We start from the raw sequence: 19,473 nt of genomic DNA, 5'->3' as shown, positions 1-19,473 counted from the left end.
CTTAGAATTTTTGGGCGCTGCCATCGCTTGATGTCATCATGTTTCATACTAAATCATCATGTTTCATCCGACAAAAATAACGATTGATTGTTTTACATTGTTTTGTGTCATGTGAAACATAAACTGAATCATCATGTTTCATACGACACAAAACAGTGAAAATCAATTGTTCTTAATCACTTGTTGATTTTTATATTTTACTGTTTTTAATAAATGAACCAGAATATTTGTGACTGGCAATATCCCACAACACTGCATTCTGCTTCCACCTTTGCACCATTAAATATATTTTAATACTGGTCAAATATTTATAACTTTAGACATCCATTCAAAATATTACCTTTATCAAAGAGTGAATATTATATATAAAAAAAAAAAAACTTGTCTTATAAGGAGCATTAGCACCCTTAGAAAATTGCTCTGCCTCCCCAGTTCCCCCACCCTACACCCAATTATATCAATAGCTTTAGTTTAGTTGACGCAGGGCTTTGCTTATCAGGTATCTTGATCATTACCAGCAATGTGTAATTGTCTCTTATCTTAAATTATATCTCCGGTCTAGCCAACATTTGATTATTATATGTTAAAATGTATTTTTTATTATATTTATATAAAATGAATCAATTATTAATATTATGATAATGATTTGCTGATCATGGTTTATTTATTTTGTAAAAAGTAAACATACAATTAGATAATGCAAGTAATTTAAAAAGTAGTTTTCACCACTACTGTCACTCTTCAAGTGAAATGGTTACAATATAATAATAGCCAAAAAATATATTATTAATATAACACTTAAATACATACAGTAAAATGATATAGTAATACATTGTGAGTTTAAATATACATTATTTTGTCTGCCTCCCGCACTCTAAGCAAGAATCGCCTGGAAAACAACCATCGCAAATTAAATTAAATCTGTATGTGGTACTACTGTACTTATATAGCCCCTTTATTATCATTTGTCCCACGGAAGCATAGGCTTATCCAGCGAGCTGTCCGGCCGTCTTTTGGACGGCCTACAATTGTTTAGGACGGCCACTTTTACCGTGACAGCTTGGACGGCTTGTCCAAATCAACTCGGCCCTAAATGGGCCTAGTCTAGCAAATTCTTTATATTCTTCTAATCTATCAATTGTCACATTAAACTAAAGCTAAATCATATTTACGTTTGATAAAAACAACATTTTTTGATTGAATGTACGTTGTTTTCGTACCAATATTCGGTGGGGCTTCCAACAGATGGGTGTGGCCCACACATCGGCTCAGTGCCATGCCCACTGCCTTCCATTTTGGACGGCCTATTTCGTTGTTCTGGCTCAACCCCTGCACGGAAGTCAGTGTTGATCGGTATTCCCAAGAGCATCAAAACAAAATTAGATGTGACGAAAGCTCATTTAAATGTTTCTTCCAAGAAATGACTTGGGGGCCTTGCATTATGCTCAAATGGAACCATGGGAGCATGTCAAATAGGTGTGTCAAATGCCAGTTTCATTTTTTCACCTGTGCATTATGAGCCTGCCAACTACTTCTGTTTTTTTTTTAAATTACAGAACAGTTCAGTGATTCTGGTCCCTCTGCTTGTGTTGTACTCATTGGTTAATTGGTTAGCTTAGGATACTTGCTTCAGTTTTTCCCTTTTTTTTTTCTTTCGGTTCACTCAGACCTCGGTATTATACGCTATGTGAATCCCACTACATGCATACATTTTACGTTTGGCAATGTTTGTCTGGGGCTGCTGTGTATTGGTTTGGGGTTCTGTCTGCACTGTACAGTTATTGGAGTCGCATTCAATTTTTATATTCTGAAGTGTACAATATTATTTGTCGTACAATACCAGTACACTGTCTTTCCATCTCTTAGATACAACATCGCATCGTAGGTGATAGGAGGACTGCCCTCTCTCACTTAGATAACCGGTTGATTCCTCACTAACAGAGTTAAATCTGATGGCACAAACAAGCAAATGATATTCAAGTACAGCTTTTTCCAAGTTAATTTAATTAAAATCAATTCAATACTTATTTGCTCCAAAAGCCATTAATGGGCTATTGTCTGCTATACAAGAAAAAATAACGTTTTATGTATCTACATGTAGTTGCAGTAGCCAACCCTTCCCTTCCCCGCCCCCTTTCTAAAAAAACCCAAAAAAACAAAGACCCTCTGATTCAGGTAAGGGAATAATTATGCTATTAAAAAAATAAATTAAAACTTTACTTTATCCAAGTATCATTACATTATACTCATAAAACCATAGCAATTAGTGAGTTGGTAATTTTCGGGTTTTGTGTAAAAGGTAGGACTGTCGTCCTGGTTACTAGGCAGATTGTCACTGCATATGATTGGCTAATTTGTAGAGGTTCTTAGAATTTATCGATGCTGCCATCGCTTGAAAACAGCTGTCAATGGCGACTAAATGAACCTGTTACATAGACCAAAAAAAACAGTAAAATACAAAAATCAGTAAGTGAATGAAAGCGAATGATTTTGATTGTTTCATATCGTGTGTAACAAACTGAATCATACATGTTTCACACGACACAAATCAATGAAAATCAATCATTCTTATTCATTTGTTGATTTTTGTACTTTACTGTTTTTGATAAATCAACCAGAATATTTGTAACTGGCAATATCCCACAACACAACTGTATACTACTTCCACCTTTGCACCATTAAGTATATTTCAATACTGGTCAAATATTTATAACTTTAAACATCCATTCAAAATGTTGTATTACCTTTACCAAAGCATGAATAATACAGTATATCAAATAAAGCTTATCTTACAAGGAGCATTAGCACCCCTAGAAAATTGTTCTGCGTCCCCAGTTCTTCCCCCAGAAAATTGTTCTGATTCCCCAGTTCTTCCCCCCCCCCCCCAGCCCACACCCAATCATATCAATAGCTTTAGTGAAGTGACCTAGGGCTTTGCATCCAGTAGTGTGTGCATATCATGATCAATGCCAGCAATGTGTTAATTTTCCCTTAACGTAAATTATATCTACCATGGGAAAACATATTGCGCCAAACACCCCCCACCCCTCTAAAATTTTACCTTGCCCATCACTTTGGTATTAAAGATTCTATTAGATTGATGATACTTAACCTATTGAATATTTTACTTCATTTGCTTTATTGTGGGTCTCACTCACCACTTTGTGAAGCCCCTATATTTTTCCACCATGTAAATCGCCTAGAAGGATCTGTGATATATTGGGTGCTATATATACAGTTTAATTATTATTATTTATTATAGTAAGTGCTTTTGAATGAAATACATTTGCAATATACCAACAGGCCTCTATGGTCTAGCGGTATAACAATAGCAAGAGGTCACAGTTTTTAGTACTTATATATAAGAAATTATTTAACCTCTTGTTGTTGGGCTGCTATGCTAAATACATTTTTTACATCAGTTCCTTTATTCTAGCACTGTTTCTGCCAACATTTGATTATTATTATTATTATTATATGTTAAAAAGTTTTTCAATTATTAATATTATGACAATGATTTGTTTATTTATTTTGTAAAAAGTAAACATGTACACATTTTATATTCATATTTACATTCAATATTCAATATGCTAGATAAATACAAGTAATTTAAAAAATAGTTTTTACCACTACTGTCACTCTTCAAGCGACTTACTCAGACCTCGGTATTATGCGCTATGTGAATCCTACTACATACATACAGCTGTACATTTTATGTTTTGTCGATGTTTGCCTGGGGCTGCTGTGTATTGGTTGGTTGTTCTGCCTTCACTGTGTTATTAGAGTCACATTCATTTTTAATATTCTGAAGTGTACAATATTCAGAATCTTGACGATATCCGATGCTCATATAGTCCATGTCACTAGGCAGAATATCCCTCCCTGTGATTGGCTGACTTTTGGGATTTTTTTTAGTCTCTATCGTCGCACTCACCGTGTTTACTGACGTGAATGGCTCAGCAGATGTAGGGCTGAAACCTGTTGTTAATAAATATTTCTTCCACAGGAAAATAATCACAACTAAAATAATAATAATAATAATGAATAGACCGGCACTTAAGCAAGCAATTAACACAACATAGCTTTCATTGTCATGAATTTTGATGGTGCAAGTTTTCATGTCCAAACCCTTATCACAATTCTTCCATGTTGCAGTACAATTGAAATTTACTTTATAGTCTTCCTCTTGTAATATAAAGCTGTAATTCAGTAGCATGGTACTTGTAGTATCCCTTCCAGTGAGGCTCGCTAAAGTACTGCTTCCTGTCCATTGCAAGCTAATAGGAGGGTTACCGGGATTACTCCGACACGTTAAAAAAATTTCAGAGCCTATGGAGGGCGATAAGGGCTTTTGCAAGCACTCCGGCGTTGCTGGCGGGAATAAAACTTTCAAGTACAATCCAGAAGAGCTTAGAAGAATCTCTCCGCTTGCATTTAGTACTCTACATGTGTACATGTTCAAATGGAGGAATCGGCCGCTGTTTGTATTCGCAGATATTTCAATTTCATTTGGATATTTGCCTATAGTGTACGCTGATTGTTCCTCTTGCAGTAATCCATCTGTCAGGAGTCTCTGATCTCCGTAAATAGCTGTCGTTTCCTCGTATTTAGTCGTGCGATACCAGTACACTGTCTCTCCATCTCTAAGATTTACAACATTGCATTGTAGGTGATAGGAGGACTGCCCTCCCTCACACAGATAACCGGTTGATTCCTCACTGACATAGTTAAATCTCACAGCACCAACAAGCAAATGATATAATGTACAATATAAATACAAGTAGAGTAAGTTTTGAAAAACATAGTCTGCAAGCACATGCATGTCAAAGCTTAAAGCTCAAATTGTACCTCTCAGACACTGCAATACATCCTATGCTAATAGTGGTACAGTACTTGTTTTTACTTAAACTTAACTATTCATGTGATCGTCATAAGAAGATATTTACTTCCTGAAATGAAAAAAAAAAAAGAATAACATGGTAGACATGGCAATAAAATGAATTAATATTGTTCTTCCTGGTTTGAATTACCCGGAAGTTAAATTTCAAAGCCACAAAATAACCATTACACTACAGCATAACTGCTTTTTTGTACTTTTTTATGTGTTAAAATTTGTTTTAAACCTTGTTTCAACAACTAAGTGACAAATGAGAATCTATTTTGCTGTAAAACTTGTTGTGTTCTGCTGCTGTCATTACCTCAGCCAAAGAGGTTATGTACTCACTGCTGTTTGTTAGCATGATTACACATAAACTAAGCAATGGATCATCATAAAATTTAGTGGTATAAGAGAAGATTAAATTTTTGAAAAAAATGTCTAATGTCAAGGTAATGGATTTTTTTTTCTTCTATAAAGTAAGTTTAGGGAATCGCCTATACACAGCTTCTGTACCGGCCTTTCTCGGTATTCATGCACAGGAAGGAGGTGCACAAAGTCAAAATGGAGTGACAGCTCCAATTTTTATCTTTTGATATTTTCTATAATGTTGAATTAATACTATTAACTTAATAGTATTAATAAATTCAAATTATAACTTATATATTGGTTTATACTACATGAATGCTTTTAATATAAAAATATTACCTTAATAATTTTTTTTATATTGGGGATGCAAGGAAACTTTGAACCCAGTACCACTCATATATTTTATTTGTGTGGGAACTTTTAAACAATAGTACAATAAAAACATTTATGTAACTTTCCACTATAAAGATTTATAAACTATAAAGTCCTTTAATTCATAGGTAAGGCTCATAATGTTTCCACCTGTCTGGTTTTCTTTGGTGGTCTCAATTTTCCCGCAAGCCGGGGGGAAAAGATTCTCCAGCAAATTTACTTATTTTCATGTTTTTTACTATGCCCAGGCTGTTATCAATTATCTCCCATAAGTCAGTATCGATAGGTATAACTATGCACAGCAAAATATCCCACTTGGGACCTGGTTTCGTTTGTACTCAAACACACCTTAAATTTTGGGCTCATTACAAAATAGACAGGTTCAGGCAAACATACTGTTTAATTTGTACTTTCTAAGTAAAAACTTACCTATGGTACACTATATACTGTCTGAAAAATGATTTTATTTGATAATCCACTGCAAATACCGTCCAAGCTTTCGTTATATCTTCAGAATTCCTGTATATGAAAGTCAATACTTTTCACTTTCACAACACGTCACAGTGTGTTTAGTAATATTTAATTTGGGTTTAACCTAAAAAGCAAATTTTGGAAGTCTATTGTGGTCTGTCAGTGGTGCTTGTCATGTATTCTACATCCTGAACAGAAAAGTTATTCATGGATAGAAAACAAACAAAGTACTTGAATGATTTTCACTGCAGTACCATTTCCGCTGTATTTGCGACATAATTCAACAACAACCCTTATAAATGACTACTACTGAATGATGATGATAATGAAGATGATCATTACTATGACGGTGAATAATAATAATAATAATAATAATACATAATAATAATTATAATAATAATACAAATATGGTATTTTTACAACATTGCATTGTAGGTGATAGGAGGACTGCCCTCCCTCACACAGATAACCGGTTGATTCCTCACTGACATAGTTAAATCTCACAGCACCAACAAGCAAATGATATAATGTACAATATAAATACAAGTAGAGTAAGTTTTGAAAAACATAGTCTGCAAGCACATGCATGTCAAAGCTTAAAGCTCAAATTGTACCTCTCAGACACTGCAATACATCCTATGCTAATAGTGGTACAGTACTTGTTTTTACTTAAACTTAACTATTCATGTGATCGTCATAAGAAGATATTTACTTCCTGAAATGAAAAAAAAAAAAGAATAACATGGTAGACATGGCAATAAAATGAATTAATATTGTTCTTCCTGGTTTGAATTACCCGGAAGTTAAATTTCAAAGCCACAAAATAACCATTACACTACAGCATAACTGCTTTTTTGTACTTTTTTATGTGTTAAAATTTGTTTAACCTTGTTTCAACAACTAAGTGACAAATGAGAATCTATTTTGCTGTAAAACTTGTTGTGTTCTGCTGCTGTCATTTCCTCCGCCAAAGAGGTTATTTACTCACTGCTGTTTGTTTGCATGATTACACAAAAACTAAGCAATGGATCATCATAAAATTTAGTGGTATAAGTTCTTTAATTCATAGGTAAGGCTCATAATGTTTTCACCTGTCTGGTTTTCTTTGGTGGTCTCAATTTTCCCGCAAGCCAGGGGGAAAAGATTCTCCATCAAATTTACTTATTTTCATGTTTTTTACTACGCCCAGGCTGTTATCAATTATCTCTCATAAGTCAGTATCGATAGGTATAACTATGCACAGCAAAATATCCCACTTGGGACCTGGTTTCGTTTGTACTCAAACACACCTTAAATTTTGGGCTCATTACAAAATAGACAGGTTCAGGCAAACATACTGTTTAATTTGTACTTTCTAAGTATAAACTTACCTATGGTACACTATATACTGTCTGAAAAATGATTTTATTTGATAATACACTGCAAATACCGTCCAAGCTTTCGTTATATCTTCAGAATTCCTGTTTATGAAAGTCAATACTTTTCACTTTCACAACACGTCACAGTGTGTTTAGTAATATTTAATTTGGGTTTAACCTAAAAAGCCAATTTTGGCAGTCTATTGTGGTCTTTCAGTGGTGCTTGTCATGTATTCTACATCCTGAAGAGAAAAGTTATTCATGGATAGAAAACAAACAAAGTACTTGAATGATTTTCACTGCAGTACCATTTCCGCTGTATTTGCGACATAATTCAACAACAACCCTTATAAATGACTACTTCTGAATGATGATAATAATGAAGATGATCATTACTATGACGGTGAATAATAATAATAATAATAATAATAATAATAATAATAATAATATATAAAAATTATAATAATAATACAAATATGGTTTTTATATAGCATTATGTAATTGTTTTTTTACATTAAAGTAACAGTACATATCGTTGAAAAATATAATAATAATAATAATAATAATTATAATAATAATAAAAATATGGTATTTGTATAGCATTATGTAATTAGGTTTTTTTACACTAAAGTAACAGTACATATCGTTGAAAAATATTTCAGAAGGTATTTCCCCCTTTTTCCATAAACATGGATAGAAAACATAACAAAGTACTTTTTTTTACAGTGAAAGTCAGTTGTCATTTAAAAATGACAACTGACTTTCACTGTATTGCCATTTCCGCTGTACTGGCAACATAATATTAAACAACACTCCTTAAAAGTGACTACTAATGATAATGATGATCATTACTATGACGATGAATCAAAATAATTATAATAATAGTATTTATATAGCATTATGTAAATTGCAGGTCCCTAGGTTTTTAACACTCTATACTACAGTACATATGGTTGAAAACTATTTCCACCTTCCTCCATACACAAAATATAAGATTCAAAGTTTGTAGATATTGGCTTGGTGCAGTGTTACCATTTATTTTACTAATTTATGTTAATTTATGTAATCTTTATTGTTGTTGACATTATTATTGTTGTTATTATTTTTGATATGCCCATATATAGTCATGATGTGCCTTGTATGGTCATGTGATGTCATTATGACCATATTTAGGCATGTCACATGTTTAATTGTTAAATAAAATTTGATAGTCTGGACAGGGCTTCATTTTTTTTTTTTTTATCTTACAGAGGACAACTGTGAAGTAGATACTATTGTAAATGACCTTGAACCCGGAAAGTTTTATTCACAAGGAAATGTTCATGAGTTTATGAAACTTATTTATAAAGCAACAGGCAAGACCAATGCTAAGGTAATGTACAACAGGGTACTAATGGAGGGCTGATGTGGAAGTGTAAGGGAGAGCTGTGGTACAGTGTGAGGTGATTTTTAACTACAGTACTTAAAAATATATTTTTTTTCTCAGCATCATGGTTCAAGAGTGGGGGGGTGGGAGATGTGGTTCAAGGAGGAAGGGGGTGTGGAAATCAGTTCTAGTGGGAAAAACATCCCTGTTTCCCCTCCCTTGCATCGCATAATCATTTAATAAATCATATCTGACAAAACCCAATGATAATGGTGATGTGTTTTTACAGTGTCTTCAAAATAATTATATCGTCTAATTATAAAAGGTCTGAAGTACAGTAATTAGAATTGTTTTTTCAATATTACTTTATTTATTTATTTGTTTCATTGTTTATTTATTATATAACTAACTTACTGAATTGAGAATGTGATTTTAAACAGCATTGACGAGGTATAATGGTGTGAACGAAGGATTGGGCTTCCTTATATGTACTGTAGTTATTGTGACAAGTTACACTAAAAACCAAAATATAAATTAAACCATTGTGTTTTATAAACTCAAATTTTAAGAAGAAATATAGTAGAACCCTTCTTTGGGACACCCCTATTCTAAATTAAAACCCCTTAAGGGCACACAATATTGGTCCCGAAGGTGTCCCCTTAATAGGGGTTCTACAATTTCAAATATACAATATTCCTTTTTTTATTAAAATGCAAATATATGGCATATTGATATCAAAATGATGTATAGTAATGTGTTGATATGTGAAATGTGCAGTTTGCGAATAAAAACTTCAGTGTAAAATCAAATTCGCTATAGAATTGTAGTTGATTTATTTGTGTTTTATTGAGAATACAAACAACTGTAGAAAAGAGAATATACAGTATTATAACAAAGCATATCTTGAGTTACAATTTATCTCAATATTTTGTTTTAATATTTCTGTTTTTGTTGTCTTTGATTTTATAGGTTATGTACATTGGTGATAGCCTGAGGTCTGACATTTTTCCTCCATCGCATTATGCTAATTGGACAACGGTGGCAATCTTGGAAGAAATGGAAATAGAAGGCATGATGGAATACAGTATTGATGGTGATAATGATGAGCCTAGTTCAAAGAAATGCAAAATAATAGTAAGTGATATCTCCAGTTTGTTTGCAATGTCGTTTCTATGAAAGCTTGTCCTGTTTGACCTCTCTGCTGCATTTGACACAGCAGATCATTGCATTCTGGTTAAACGTCTTGAATCTGTTTTTGGCATTACAGGGTGTGCCCTTGTTGATTAAGTTTTACCTATGCGGTAGAATTAGTTTCTATTTCTGGTTCATATTCTGCCCCACATCCCCTAATCTATGGAGTGCCCAGGTTCAGTTATTGGGCCATGTTTATTCAGTGTTTACATTTGTCCACTCAGTGCTATTATCAGGCATTATGGCATTTAATTCCACTTTTATGCCAATGATCTTCAACTTTATGTAACTTTTGACCCCAGCAATCCTAACATCACTGTCTCCACTTTACAGACCTTATATAGTAGTCATTTTCATGAGATCCGTGACTAATTTTAGGATACCTTTGTTTCTCGATGGATTTGGCAAGATGGACCAATTTAGATAAAATATAGCTCCTATATACCTCCCAGATATTGGGGGAAAGTCCCTTTTGGGGGCGTTTTTCAAAAGGGCCACCTGTTGATTTGGACGTTTGTATCTCGATAACCACTGGTCAGAGAGACTTGATTTTGGTTTTGATTTTTCATTTTCTTTAACCTTAATTACTGTACTTTTGCAATAGACATTCAGTTTATACATTCCACATTCTTTCAAAATAATTAATTTAAAAAAATGTACATGTTAAAGAAATCATGTACAGTCTTTGTAAAATGTGCAGGGGATTGTTTCCTGGTGTACTCCAAGGGTGGTGCTACAACCAGTGGCGAAACTAGGTTGTAGGAGGCCCTGGTTCAGAAGTACAGTCGGGGCCCTTGACGCATGCAAATTAACTGACAATGTCAGCTAAGATATGTACTGCCGATGGGTTAGTTTAATAGCAGTGGTCCCGATTTTTATACTATTTTGACAATAAATTTTTTGATTTTTTTAGTTTTTAATTTTTAGATATTCTCAGAGAGCTGGACTGAAAATAATAATAATAATAATAAGCATTTCTCTTCTTATGACCAAAAGAAAAAGCACATTCGATATTTATTGAATTTGTTTCTTTTATTTATCTGATGGACTATTGAACAATGTCAACAATTATCTTTTATATTACTTTTGTATACATAAAAAAAATAAATAAAATAACACTGACATCATTAGACTCTCTATGTCCGTGATCATGCAAAACACTTATTCGATAAATATAGCAGCCAAACACCTTTTAAAATGGTCTCATTTTAAAAATGCTAATACTAAATAAAATGATAAAAAGTACATTATTTAATAAACTTTTTTTTCATCCGAGACTTTAAATAATTTCGTTTAAATCACACAGAAACCAGTAAAAAATTATCTCTAAAACTCGATGTTGAAATACGTTAATATTTGCACCTCTTTTTGGGGTTTTTCTTTTTTGTTTATTTATTGTTTTCTAATCTTTTCTCTGCTTATTTAAAATCGAAAAAAAAAAAAATTAAAAAAATTTTTTTTTTGCGAGGTCTCTACCTATCAAGTATCTTTGACCTCCAGGTCAGCCTTGTAACTTTGCTTAAAGATGTTGTATATATTGGAGTGATAGTGCCCGTACAGGCCTAAAAACTTCGATAACGCATTTCTTTGTTATGTTTGTTGTGTTCTTTTGTTCACAGCAGACCGAAGAGATCCCCATAGCTGACTGGGTCTCCCTAGAGCGAGTGTGTGTCGAGTGTGTGTGTGTAATGTTCATGAGGGACCCTCACACAGGAAAAATTTTTATAAAAAAGTTTGACTTTCAGTGCATCCTGTTCTTTTGTTTATAACTCAGAAACATTAGGCCTATACTCACAAAAATACCCTGTACATAATGCTAAAGAGTGGGCCCAGAAACGCACCCAACTTAAAAATGTTATTTCTGGACATAGATAGAATACTCAAAATAATGAACAATTGACAATTCGTAGGCATATATTATATCACTGTAGGTCTATTGCAAAATGATAACTTGTTCAAAATTTAATCTCTTATCACTGCCATAACTAGATGAATTGTTTGTTTGTACCACCATTAATAGATAATAATGACTATTGGTTTTTTTTTAATTTATGCTAGTTGACGGGTATTGTGAAATACATAACATATAAAATGATGAAGGCCTAAATTAAATAAATCTTGTGTTATGAATTCACAGGTGTACAATACGCTGTGCATATTTTAATACATTATATACTGTGCAATGAATAACTGCCTACTATAATTACACAACTTGCAGGGTATCGTGAAATTATACACAATATGCAAAATAAAACATGTGTTATGAATACACGATGCAATATGCTATCATTATATTTAAAACTCGACAAATTAATGAATACCATATAGTTTCGTGTAACATACTGCTGGTCCAATTTTAATTTTACTGTACTTATTTGCCAGTTGAAAAATTTTATATCTGCAGAGGTAGTAGCACGACTCAAAATCATGACCAACTGACAATTCGTAGGCCTATTTTAAAACAATGTAGGTCTATTGCAAAATGCTAACTTGATCAAAATTTAATCTTTTATCACTGCATTAACCAAATGAATTGAGATGTTCATACATCCATTAATAGATAAACTGCAAGAAACACAAGCACATTATATAAATAAAATATGAATGAGTATATAGGCTGATTATATTTGATACGTTTTGACGGGTATTGTGAAATACATAACGTACTAAATAATGTAGACCTATTAAATCAAAATTTATGTTATGAATAAACAGGTGTACAATACGCTGTGCTTAGCACTGGTACGATTTTAATTTTACTTATTTTCCCAACCCCCAAAATTTTATAAATATTTAATTGTCATTTTATATTTATACCTCTAAATATTTTTAAAATCATCTAAATTACGAAAATTACAAGCGCATGGTGGATTTTTATTTAAATATGTAACATAAAAAGACAATGTGATGGGAACATTAATAATAAATTCATATAATTATTTTATAGGTATCCATATTTATGTTATATGATTGAGTAAAAGTGGTCAAGCGAAACGGTGCAGTTCCGACGGCCCTGATTATCGCTCGCATGTACTACGGCGGACGTGATTTTAGTTAGAACCAACAATGGCCCCCATGGTCTCCGAAAGCAGATACAGTAGTTCAATGTCACAATAAAACATTGTTTTATGATTGGGGGTCCCTGGAGTTCGGTGGTCCAGGTTCAATGAACCTGTTAAACCTGCGGTTGTTACGCCACTGGCTACCACACAGTTATCAGGTTCCTAGGGCCCCATACCTGAACATCCTAGTTGCCTGAAAATCCAAGTTCCTCATGTAGGGCTTGAGAGATAACTTTCCTCATAACTCAGAGCTGCAGCTACAAGAATATTACAGCTGATGTCTTACTTTGAATTTGAAATTTACATTTGTCTAATTTCATTTCACAGGAGCCAAATGCACTGGAGCGTGACATAATTCTTTCAGAGCAATGGGGATCGTTTTTTGTGGACAAGAAAACAACAGGAGCAAGTATCCACAGTGACCACGAGGGTTTTGTTGCTATGAACACCCTGTGGGGTTGGTTCATCAAGACCTATGCTACCTTTGCTCTCCCTCAACTTGACTATATTTCAGGTGTGTTATTATAATTCTTCTCATTGTTGAAATTTTGCTTGTTTTTGAAGTTTAGTTGTGTTTTTTATTCACATTCATTCACACAGTGCCCAGTAAAATACAATATATACATACATTATTTATATTCTATTCTTGGGTTCTATTTCATATTTGTTTTTTTATTATGCATTTATACATGGTTCCTGTTTTTAAATACAACATGTGTGTTTTATATTGTGTGGACATAAAAGCTGCAGGAGCCATGATAAATTATAAAATGCATAGTAATGTATGAAATGGAAATTGAGAATGTTAATGTGTGTTTGTATACTGTTAACAGATTGAGTCGTTGAATTAAGGAGTGCACAGGTATTCTACATAATGCTAATTCCATTGAGATTTAATCTAGAGTTACGTATAGTACATAATATGACCCACGGCCCTCTAGACTTCCATTTTATATTTTATTCATCCTTTAAAAATCTCCCAATTCAGTTCAGTTATTATTATTAATTCACAATGTCATTTTTGTAGAATAAAATATACCAGATATATATTTCCAATATTGTACTAAAATATTTATTTAAAATGTTTTTTGTTTTATATATTTATTGATAGTATGATGTTTATGGATACATATGAATTTATAATATTTTTTTTTAATGTTTTTTCTTTCAGAACTACCTCTTGATCACAAGTTCCACACCTTCTCTCATCCGGACACAAAGTTTGGCGGTTTCTACCCGTGTATACCAAAGCCATTGGGGAAATTCTTGTAGTAAAATGAATCAACATAATTTGATGCAATGTTTAAATACTACTTCTAGTTAATTTAAGGCCGTAAATTTTATTGAAAATTATTATTCTATTTAGAGCAGTTGATGTAGTGATTGTTAATAAGTTTCCCGACCTTCAGACTGCTGAACTATCCTCCATTCCGGACACGTTAGAGAATTCTTGTAAAAATGCAGGGACGCTGAGAGTGGCCATGGATTCTGGGCAGCTTTACAGCTCAGGCCAATTGGCTGGGGGTCTGAGGGAAGCTATGGTATTTTAATGGACTAGAGGATTAATTTAAACAATAAGATTGTTTAATTTCACCAGGTCATGAATAGAAACATGAAAGTATAAGCTGTCTTTCTTTTTATTCAAACGTAGAGTTGAAAAATTCATAAGCAATTAAAGTTTAATATATTAATTCAGTATTAATTTGACATTCGAAGCTCAATCAAGTCAATTCGTATTCTCTAACTTGTATGAATATTGACGATGTCCAGGGTCTAAGCATTTAATAATTATTCATACTGAATGGATGTATGCGTTTAATAATATTTATTTTATTAAAAAAAATAAGTTGTAACCAATCTTCCTCGGCCTCTTGGCACCACTAGTAAAATGAATCAACATAATAGATGCAGTGTTTAAAATACTACTTGTAGTTAATTTGAGGTGTAAAATTTATTGAAAACTATTTTATTTAAAGTAGTTGATGCAGTTATTGTGAAAAGTTTCCTGACCTTCAGGTCAGACTGGGGCTCTATTTCCACTCTGGACACATGCAATTTTCTTGGAGAAAGCACTTTATCGATGCCAATTTTTCATTATATTCAGGAATGTAAGTGGGTATTGGTAAGTTTTAATGTTAGCAAGCTAATTTTTTAGCTACTTTGTAAAACAACTACCTGGGGGAGTAGTATTGTTTGCTTGTTTATTGATGATCCAGTGACTACAATTTGAAGCCCCCAGATGTTTTGCAACATTTCATTCTCCAGGAAGCATATATACTTTCAGGATGTGTATTCTTATTTTCCATTTTAAGGGTGGCGATGTAGCTTGGTGACACAGGTTTCTGGCCTTACTAATCCCAGGTACTGGGTTCAAATCCTTAGACAGAGCAGGGTTTATTCTCATGACTAGAAATATCTCCACTCCCTAAGCCCATAAGTAATGTGACTCAGTTTATGAAGAAATATATTATTGCATTTCTTTAAGAGGGCCCATGAAATTCAGCTGAACTTCGGGGCAAAGCTTGAAGGGTCATCTTCTAAAAATATTGTATTAAGAAATATATATATAAAAAATCAAGTTTGCAGTACTTTCGTACTCCTAATTACCTCATTGTTAGTGCCCTCATTTCATAAATGATTATAATACTTTATACACTGAAAACAATTTTTTTTTTTTTTTTTTTTGCAAACTTTGTATATATAATGATTATGTTATATTTTCATTTTATTTCGGATGTGTAACTTTTGATTTTAATAATGTAATGGGCTATCAATGAACGCAATTTTAAGGTTTTCTCATGGCCATGAAAGAAAAGCATGTATTCTACTAATCTGTGCTTCGTGAATAAAGATTAACTCTACTACTTACGTTGAGGAAATAATATTGATCTGTTATTCGCCGTGTTTGATAACTACCGCCGTTCTAGGAGTTTGAAATTTGTTTCTTTCAATAATGTGGCATTTATTTATATTTCCATTGATACACTTGATTTAGCCAAGGGTGGTTTTCGTAGAGGAAATAATGTCGATCTGTTATTCGCAATGACATTTATTTATATTTCCATGGATATGCTTGATTTAGCCAAGGGTGGTTTTCGTAGAGGAAATAATATCGATCTGTTATTCACAGTATTTGAGAACTAACTAACGAAAGAGTTTGAAATTTGTTTCTTCCATAATTTAATGACATTTATTTATATTTCCATGGATACGCTTGATTTAGCCAAGGGTGGTTTTCATCAAGCTGTGCAAGGCCATATCTTATGTAACATAACAAAATACTGTATAAAGATTATAAACATAAAACAAGACAAAAGTCAAATTACAAAAGCTTAGGTATAGTTATAATGTCTCTCTGGTGTGCAGCATCCATTAATTTGATTCTGGTAAAGATGTAATCATATCATTTCATTACAAGAATAAATCAAAACATTTTTTTTGTAAAAGAACAAAAAAAAAAAAAAACCAAACAAACAAACAAACAAACAAAAAAAAACAAAAAACAAAAAAAACTTGTTACACCTGAGACAACTATACACGTGTATAGTTGTCTCAGGTTACACTATGCTCATTACGAATTGGTAATGGGGAATTGGTAAATTTTGGGATTTGTGTGCAAGATAGTACGGTCATGATAATCCTGGTTACTAGATTTCCCCTGCCTATGATTGGCTGACTTCTCGGTTCTTGGAATCTGTCGATTCACCCATTACTCGAACCACAGCTGTTAATGTTAATGATAACTAAAGCAACACAGTTTATTGTTTCACACGACACAAATCAATGAAAATCGATGATTCTTATTAACATGATTTTTATTCTGTTTTTTTTTTTTTTTTTTTTTTTTTTTTTATAAATGAACCAGAAGTATTTGTGAAGCGATACCTCGACACTGCTGCTTCCCCATTGCACCATTAACTATATTTCAATACTGGTCAAATAATTATAAATTTATACATAGCCATTCAAATATGGTAGTGCCTATGCCAAAAAGCTACTATAAAATACGAAGCTTATCTTTAAAGGAGCAGTAGAATAGAATGAACTTGGTTTACTCAACATTTGCTTCATTTAAATACAACATGTGTGTTTTATATTCTATGGACATAAAAGCTGCAGGAGCCATGATAAATTATAAAATGCATAGTAATGTATATATAATAAAATAGGAAATGAGAATGTTAATGTGTGTTTGTATACTGTTAACAGATTGAGTCATTGAAATAACACAGGTACTCTATAATGCTAATTACATTGAGATTTAATCTAGAGTTACCTGCAGTACATAATATGACCCAAAATCCTCTAGAATTTCATTTTATATTTTATTCACCCTTTAAAAATCTCCCAATTCAGTTCACTTATTATTATTAATTTACAATGACATTTTTGTAGAATAAATAATACCAGATTTATATTTTCCAATGTTGTACTAAAATATTTATTTAAAAAATTATTATTTTTAAAAAATGTTTATTGATAGAATGATGTTTATGGATACATATGAATTTATAATATTTTCTTTTTACTGTTTTTTTCTTTCAGAACTACCTCTTGATCACAAGTTCCACATCTTCTCTCATCCGGACACAAAGTTTAGCGGTTTCTACCCGTGTATACCAAAGCCATTGGAGGAATTCTTGTAGTATAATGAACCAACATAATTAGTTGCAATGTTTAGTACTACTTCTAGTTAATTTGAGGCTGTAAATTTTATTGAAAACTATTCTATTTAGAGCAGTTGATGCAGTGATAGTGAATATAAGTTTTTGCCAACCTTCAGGACAGACTGGTGGAACTACCTCCAATCTGGACACATTAAAGAATTATTATAGTAGAATGCAGGACCGCCGAGAGCGGCCGTGGTTACCAGGGAAGCTTTACAGCCTGGGCCCATTGATTGGGGTCTGGGGAAAGCTACGGCCTTTTTGTGTGAGCAATGCTATAAGGACCTGGGACGCCTTTAGCCCGATAAAGTAGCGATTTTAAGAGCCTTATTTAATGTATTTCTTAACTCATGAAAATTCTATTTAAATTTTCATTATTTCATGTAACATAGCTTTCTGTTCATATGGATCAATCGGCCAACCACCTGGAGTTATCAAAATTCAATAATTAGAATAGAAGAGCTGGGAAAAGTATTTAATTTTGAGGGGAACCCTACCCCCCACCTGATGAGAGGCGACTCTGAGTTGATTGTGAAGGTGTATCTGGGGGTTCCTGGTTCGAGACTTCGACCCATATGAATTATTAATTACACTATATTACTGAAGTATAATCCATACAAATACCATCCATGCCGAACATCATTCCGGGCGCGATCTCTGAAATCGAGATTGTACAATTGTAAAATTAATTATTTTTCATATAAAGTAATGATCCGCCGGGCAACATCTTGTATCTTAGTTTACGAGGCAGGAATATTGATTACTAATGTATTATTATATCCTGCATACCGGTACCGTATACCGTATGTGTACTAAGTTAATCTAGGGCTATATATGTTCCCATTGGACATTATTATTTGGGAGCCTACTGTAGGTTTGGGGAACGGAATACGGTAATGGTTACTTATGGAAGTAAAAGTACCAATATTGTAACTATGATCTTTTAAAGAGAAAGAAACCTAAATAGGCCATAATTATATTTATCGTTTGGGCTGATAAAAACTGGCAATGGTATCTTTGACATGGTGTTATCGATTGTATTGTATTAAGTTTTAAAATAAACTCTCATATGATGTATGCTTTTGGTAGGTCTTTATCGATTACTTTATAAACAGTTTTAATTATTTAGACAATTATTGGCAGATAGACGATAGACTGACAAAGTGAAAGTTATAGCTAATAGAGCACTAAAAATCCGGGGTTTTATGTTGGACTGGGGAGAGAGGTGCGCGTTGTATGAGTGAGGTTGATTTTACAGTTGTCTTACTTTTTTTTTATTTAAAAAACGCGAAAATGTATGAAATAATTATAGGACGTTGAGGTGATGACGACGACAATGATGAAGATTGATAATGAATGAGTGATGGAGAGACTTATCATAGCTGCCGTGAGATTCCATAACCACCTCAACTCCACCTTAGTTGGGGCGAGGTGCGGATTTAAAAAAAAAATATTTAGAGCACATCTAGATATCTGGAGGGTCCCTCAGACCTAAAAATTGTCTTAATTTGAAAATTAGAAAACTCAAACTTTAGCTGACACTTGCTAATTTGCCGACATCAAGTGAAATGTAATAATGAAAAAATAACCGACACTATCATTCGTGCGATCAAAATTCAAGCCAACTTTTACAGTAGGGTGGTTAAGATAGTTGCTCTTTAATTCAGTATTACTTTTTTTTTGTTTTTGTTTTTTTCTTTGTTTTTTTTTATTTATTTTTATTTTTTGTTTTTGACTAGTA

At 32.9% G+C, this 19,473-nt stretch overlaps 2 protein-coding genes across 2 annotated transcripts; one reads left to right on the top strand and one right to left on the bottom strand.

Annotated features, from left to right (window-relative positions):
- Positions 1-1,442: 1,442 nt before the first annotated feature.
- Positions 1,443-15,933, top strand: LOC117111455 (5'-nucleotidase domain-containing protein 1-like). Its single transcript, XM_033254380.1, has 5 exons — positions 1,443-1,476; positions 8,697-8,818; positions 9,782-9,946; positions 13,393-13,579; positions 14,237-15,933. Exons 1-5 carry the CDS (start codon positions 1,458-1,460, stop codon positions 14,335-14,337), a joined length of 594 nt encoding a protein of 197 aa, XP_033110271.1. The 5' UTR covers positions 1,443-1,457; the 3' UTR covers positions 14,338-15,933.
- On the bottom strand, positions 3,680-6,181 carry LOC117111454. Its single transcript, XM_033254378.1, has 2 exons — positions 6,047-6,181; positions 3,680-4,949 (listed from the first exon to the last, which is right to left on the bottom strand). Exon 2 carries the CDS (start codon positions 4,820-4,822, stop codon positions 3,713-3,715), a length of 1,110 nt encoding a protein of 369 aa, XP_033110269.1. The 5' UTR covers positions 4,823-4,949; positions 6,047-6,181; the 3' UTR covers positions 3,680-3,712.
- Positions 15,934-19,473: the final 3,540 nt, after the last annotated feature.

This window comes from Anneissia japonica, unplaced genomic scaffold (assembly GCF_011630105.1).
Source record: "Anneissia japonica isolate Jap-2015-1 unplaced genomic scaffold, ASM1163010v1 scaffold9002_len284450_cov133, whole genome shotgun sequence".
NCBI lineage: Eukaryota > Metazoa > Echinodermata > Crinoidea > Comatulida > Comatulidae > Anneissia > Anneissia japonica.
Note: the sequence above shows the minus strand (reverse complement) of the source record. Positions and strands in the feature narration are given on the sequence as shown.

Bases quoted from the DNA above. Each gene is read 5' to 3' on its own strand.
- LOC117111455 (XM_033254380.1), top strand. The intron at 8,819-9,781 runs GTAATGTACAAC...TTGATTTTATAG, and splicing joins CAGGCAAGACCAATGCTAAG to GTTATGTACATTGGTGATAG. The intron at 13,580-14,236 runs GTGTGTTATTAT...TTTTTCTTTCAG, and splicing joins TCAACTTGACTATATTTCAG to AACTACCTCTTGATCACAAG.
- LOC117111454 (XM_033254378.1), bottom strand. From the start codon at position 4,822: ATGCATGTGCTTGCAGACTATGTTTTTCAAAACTTACTCTACTTGTAT.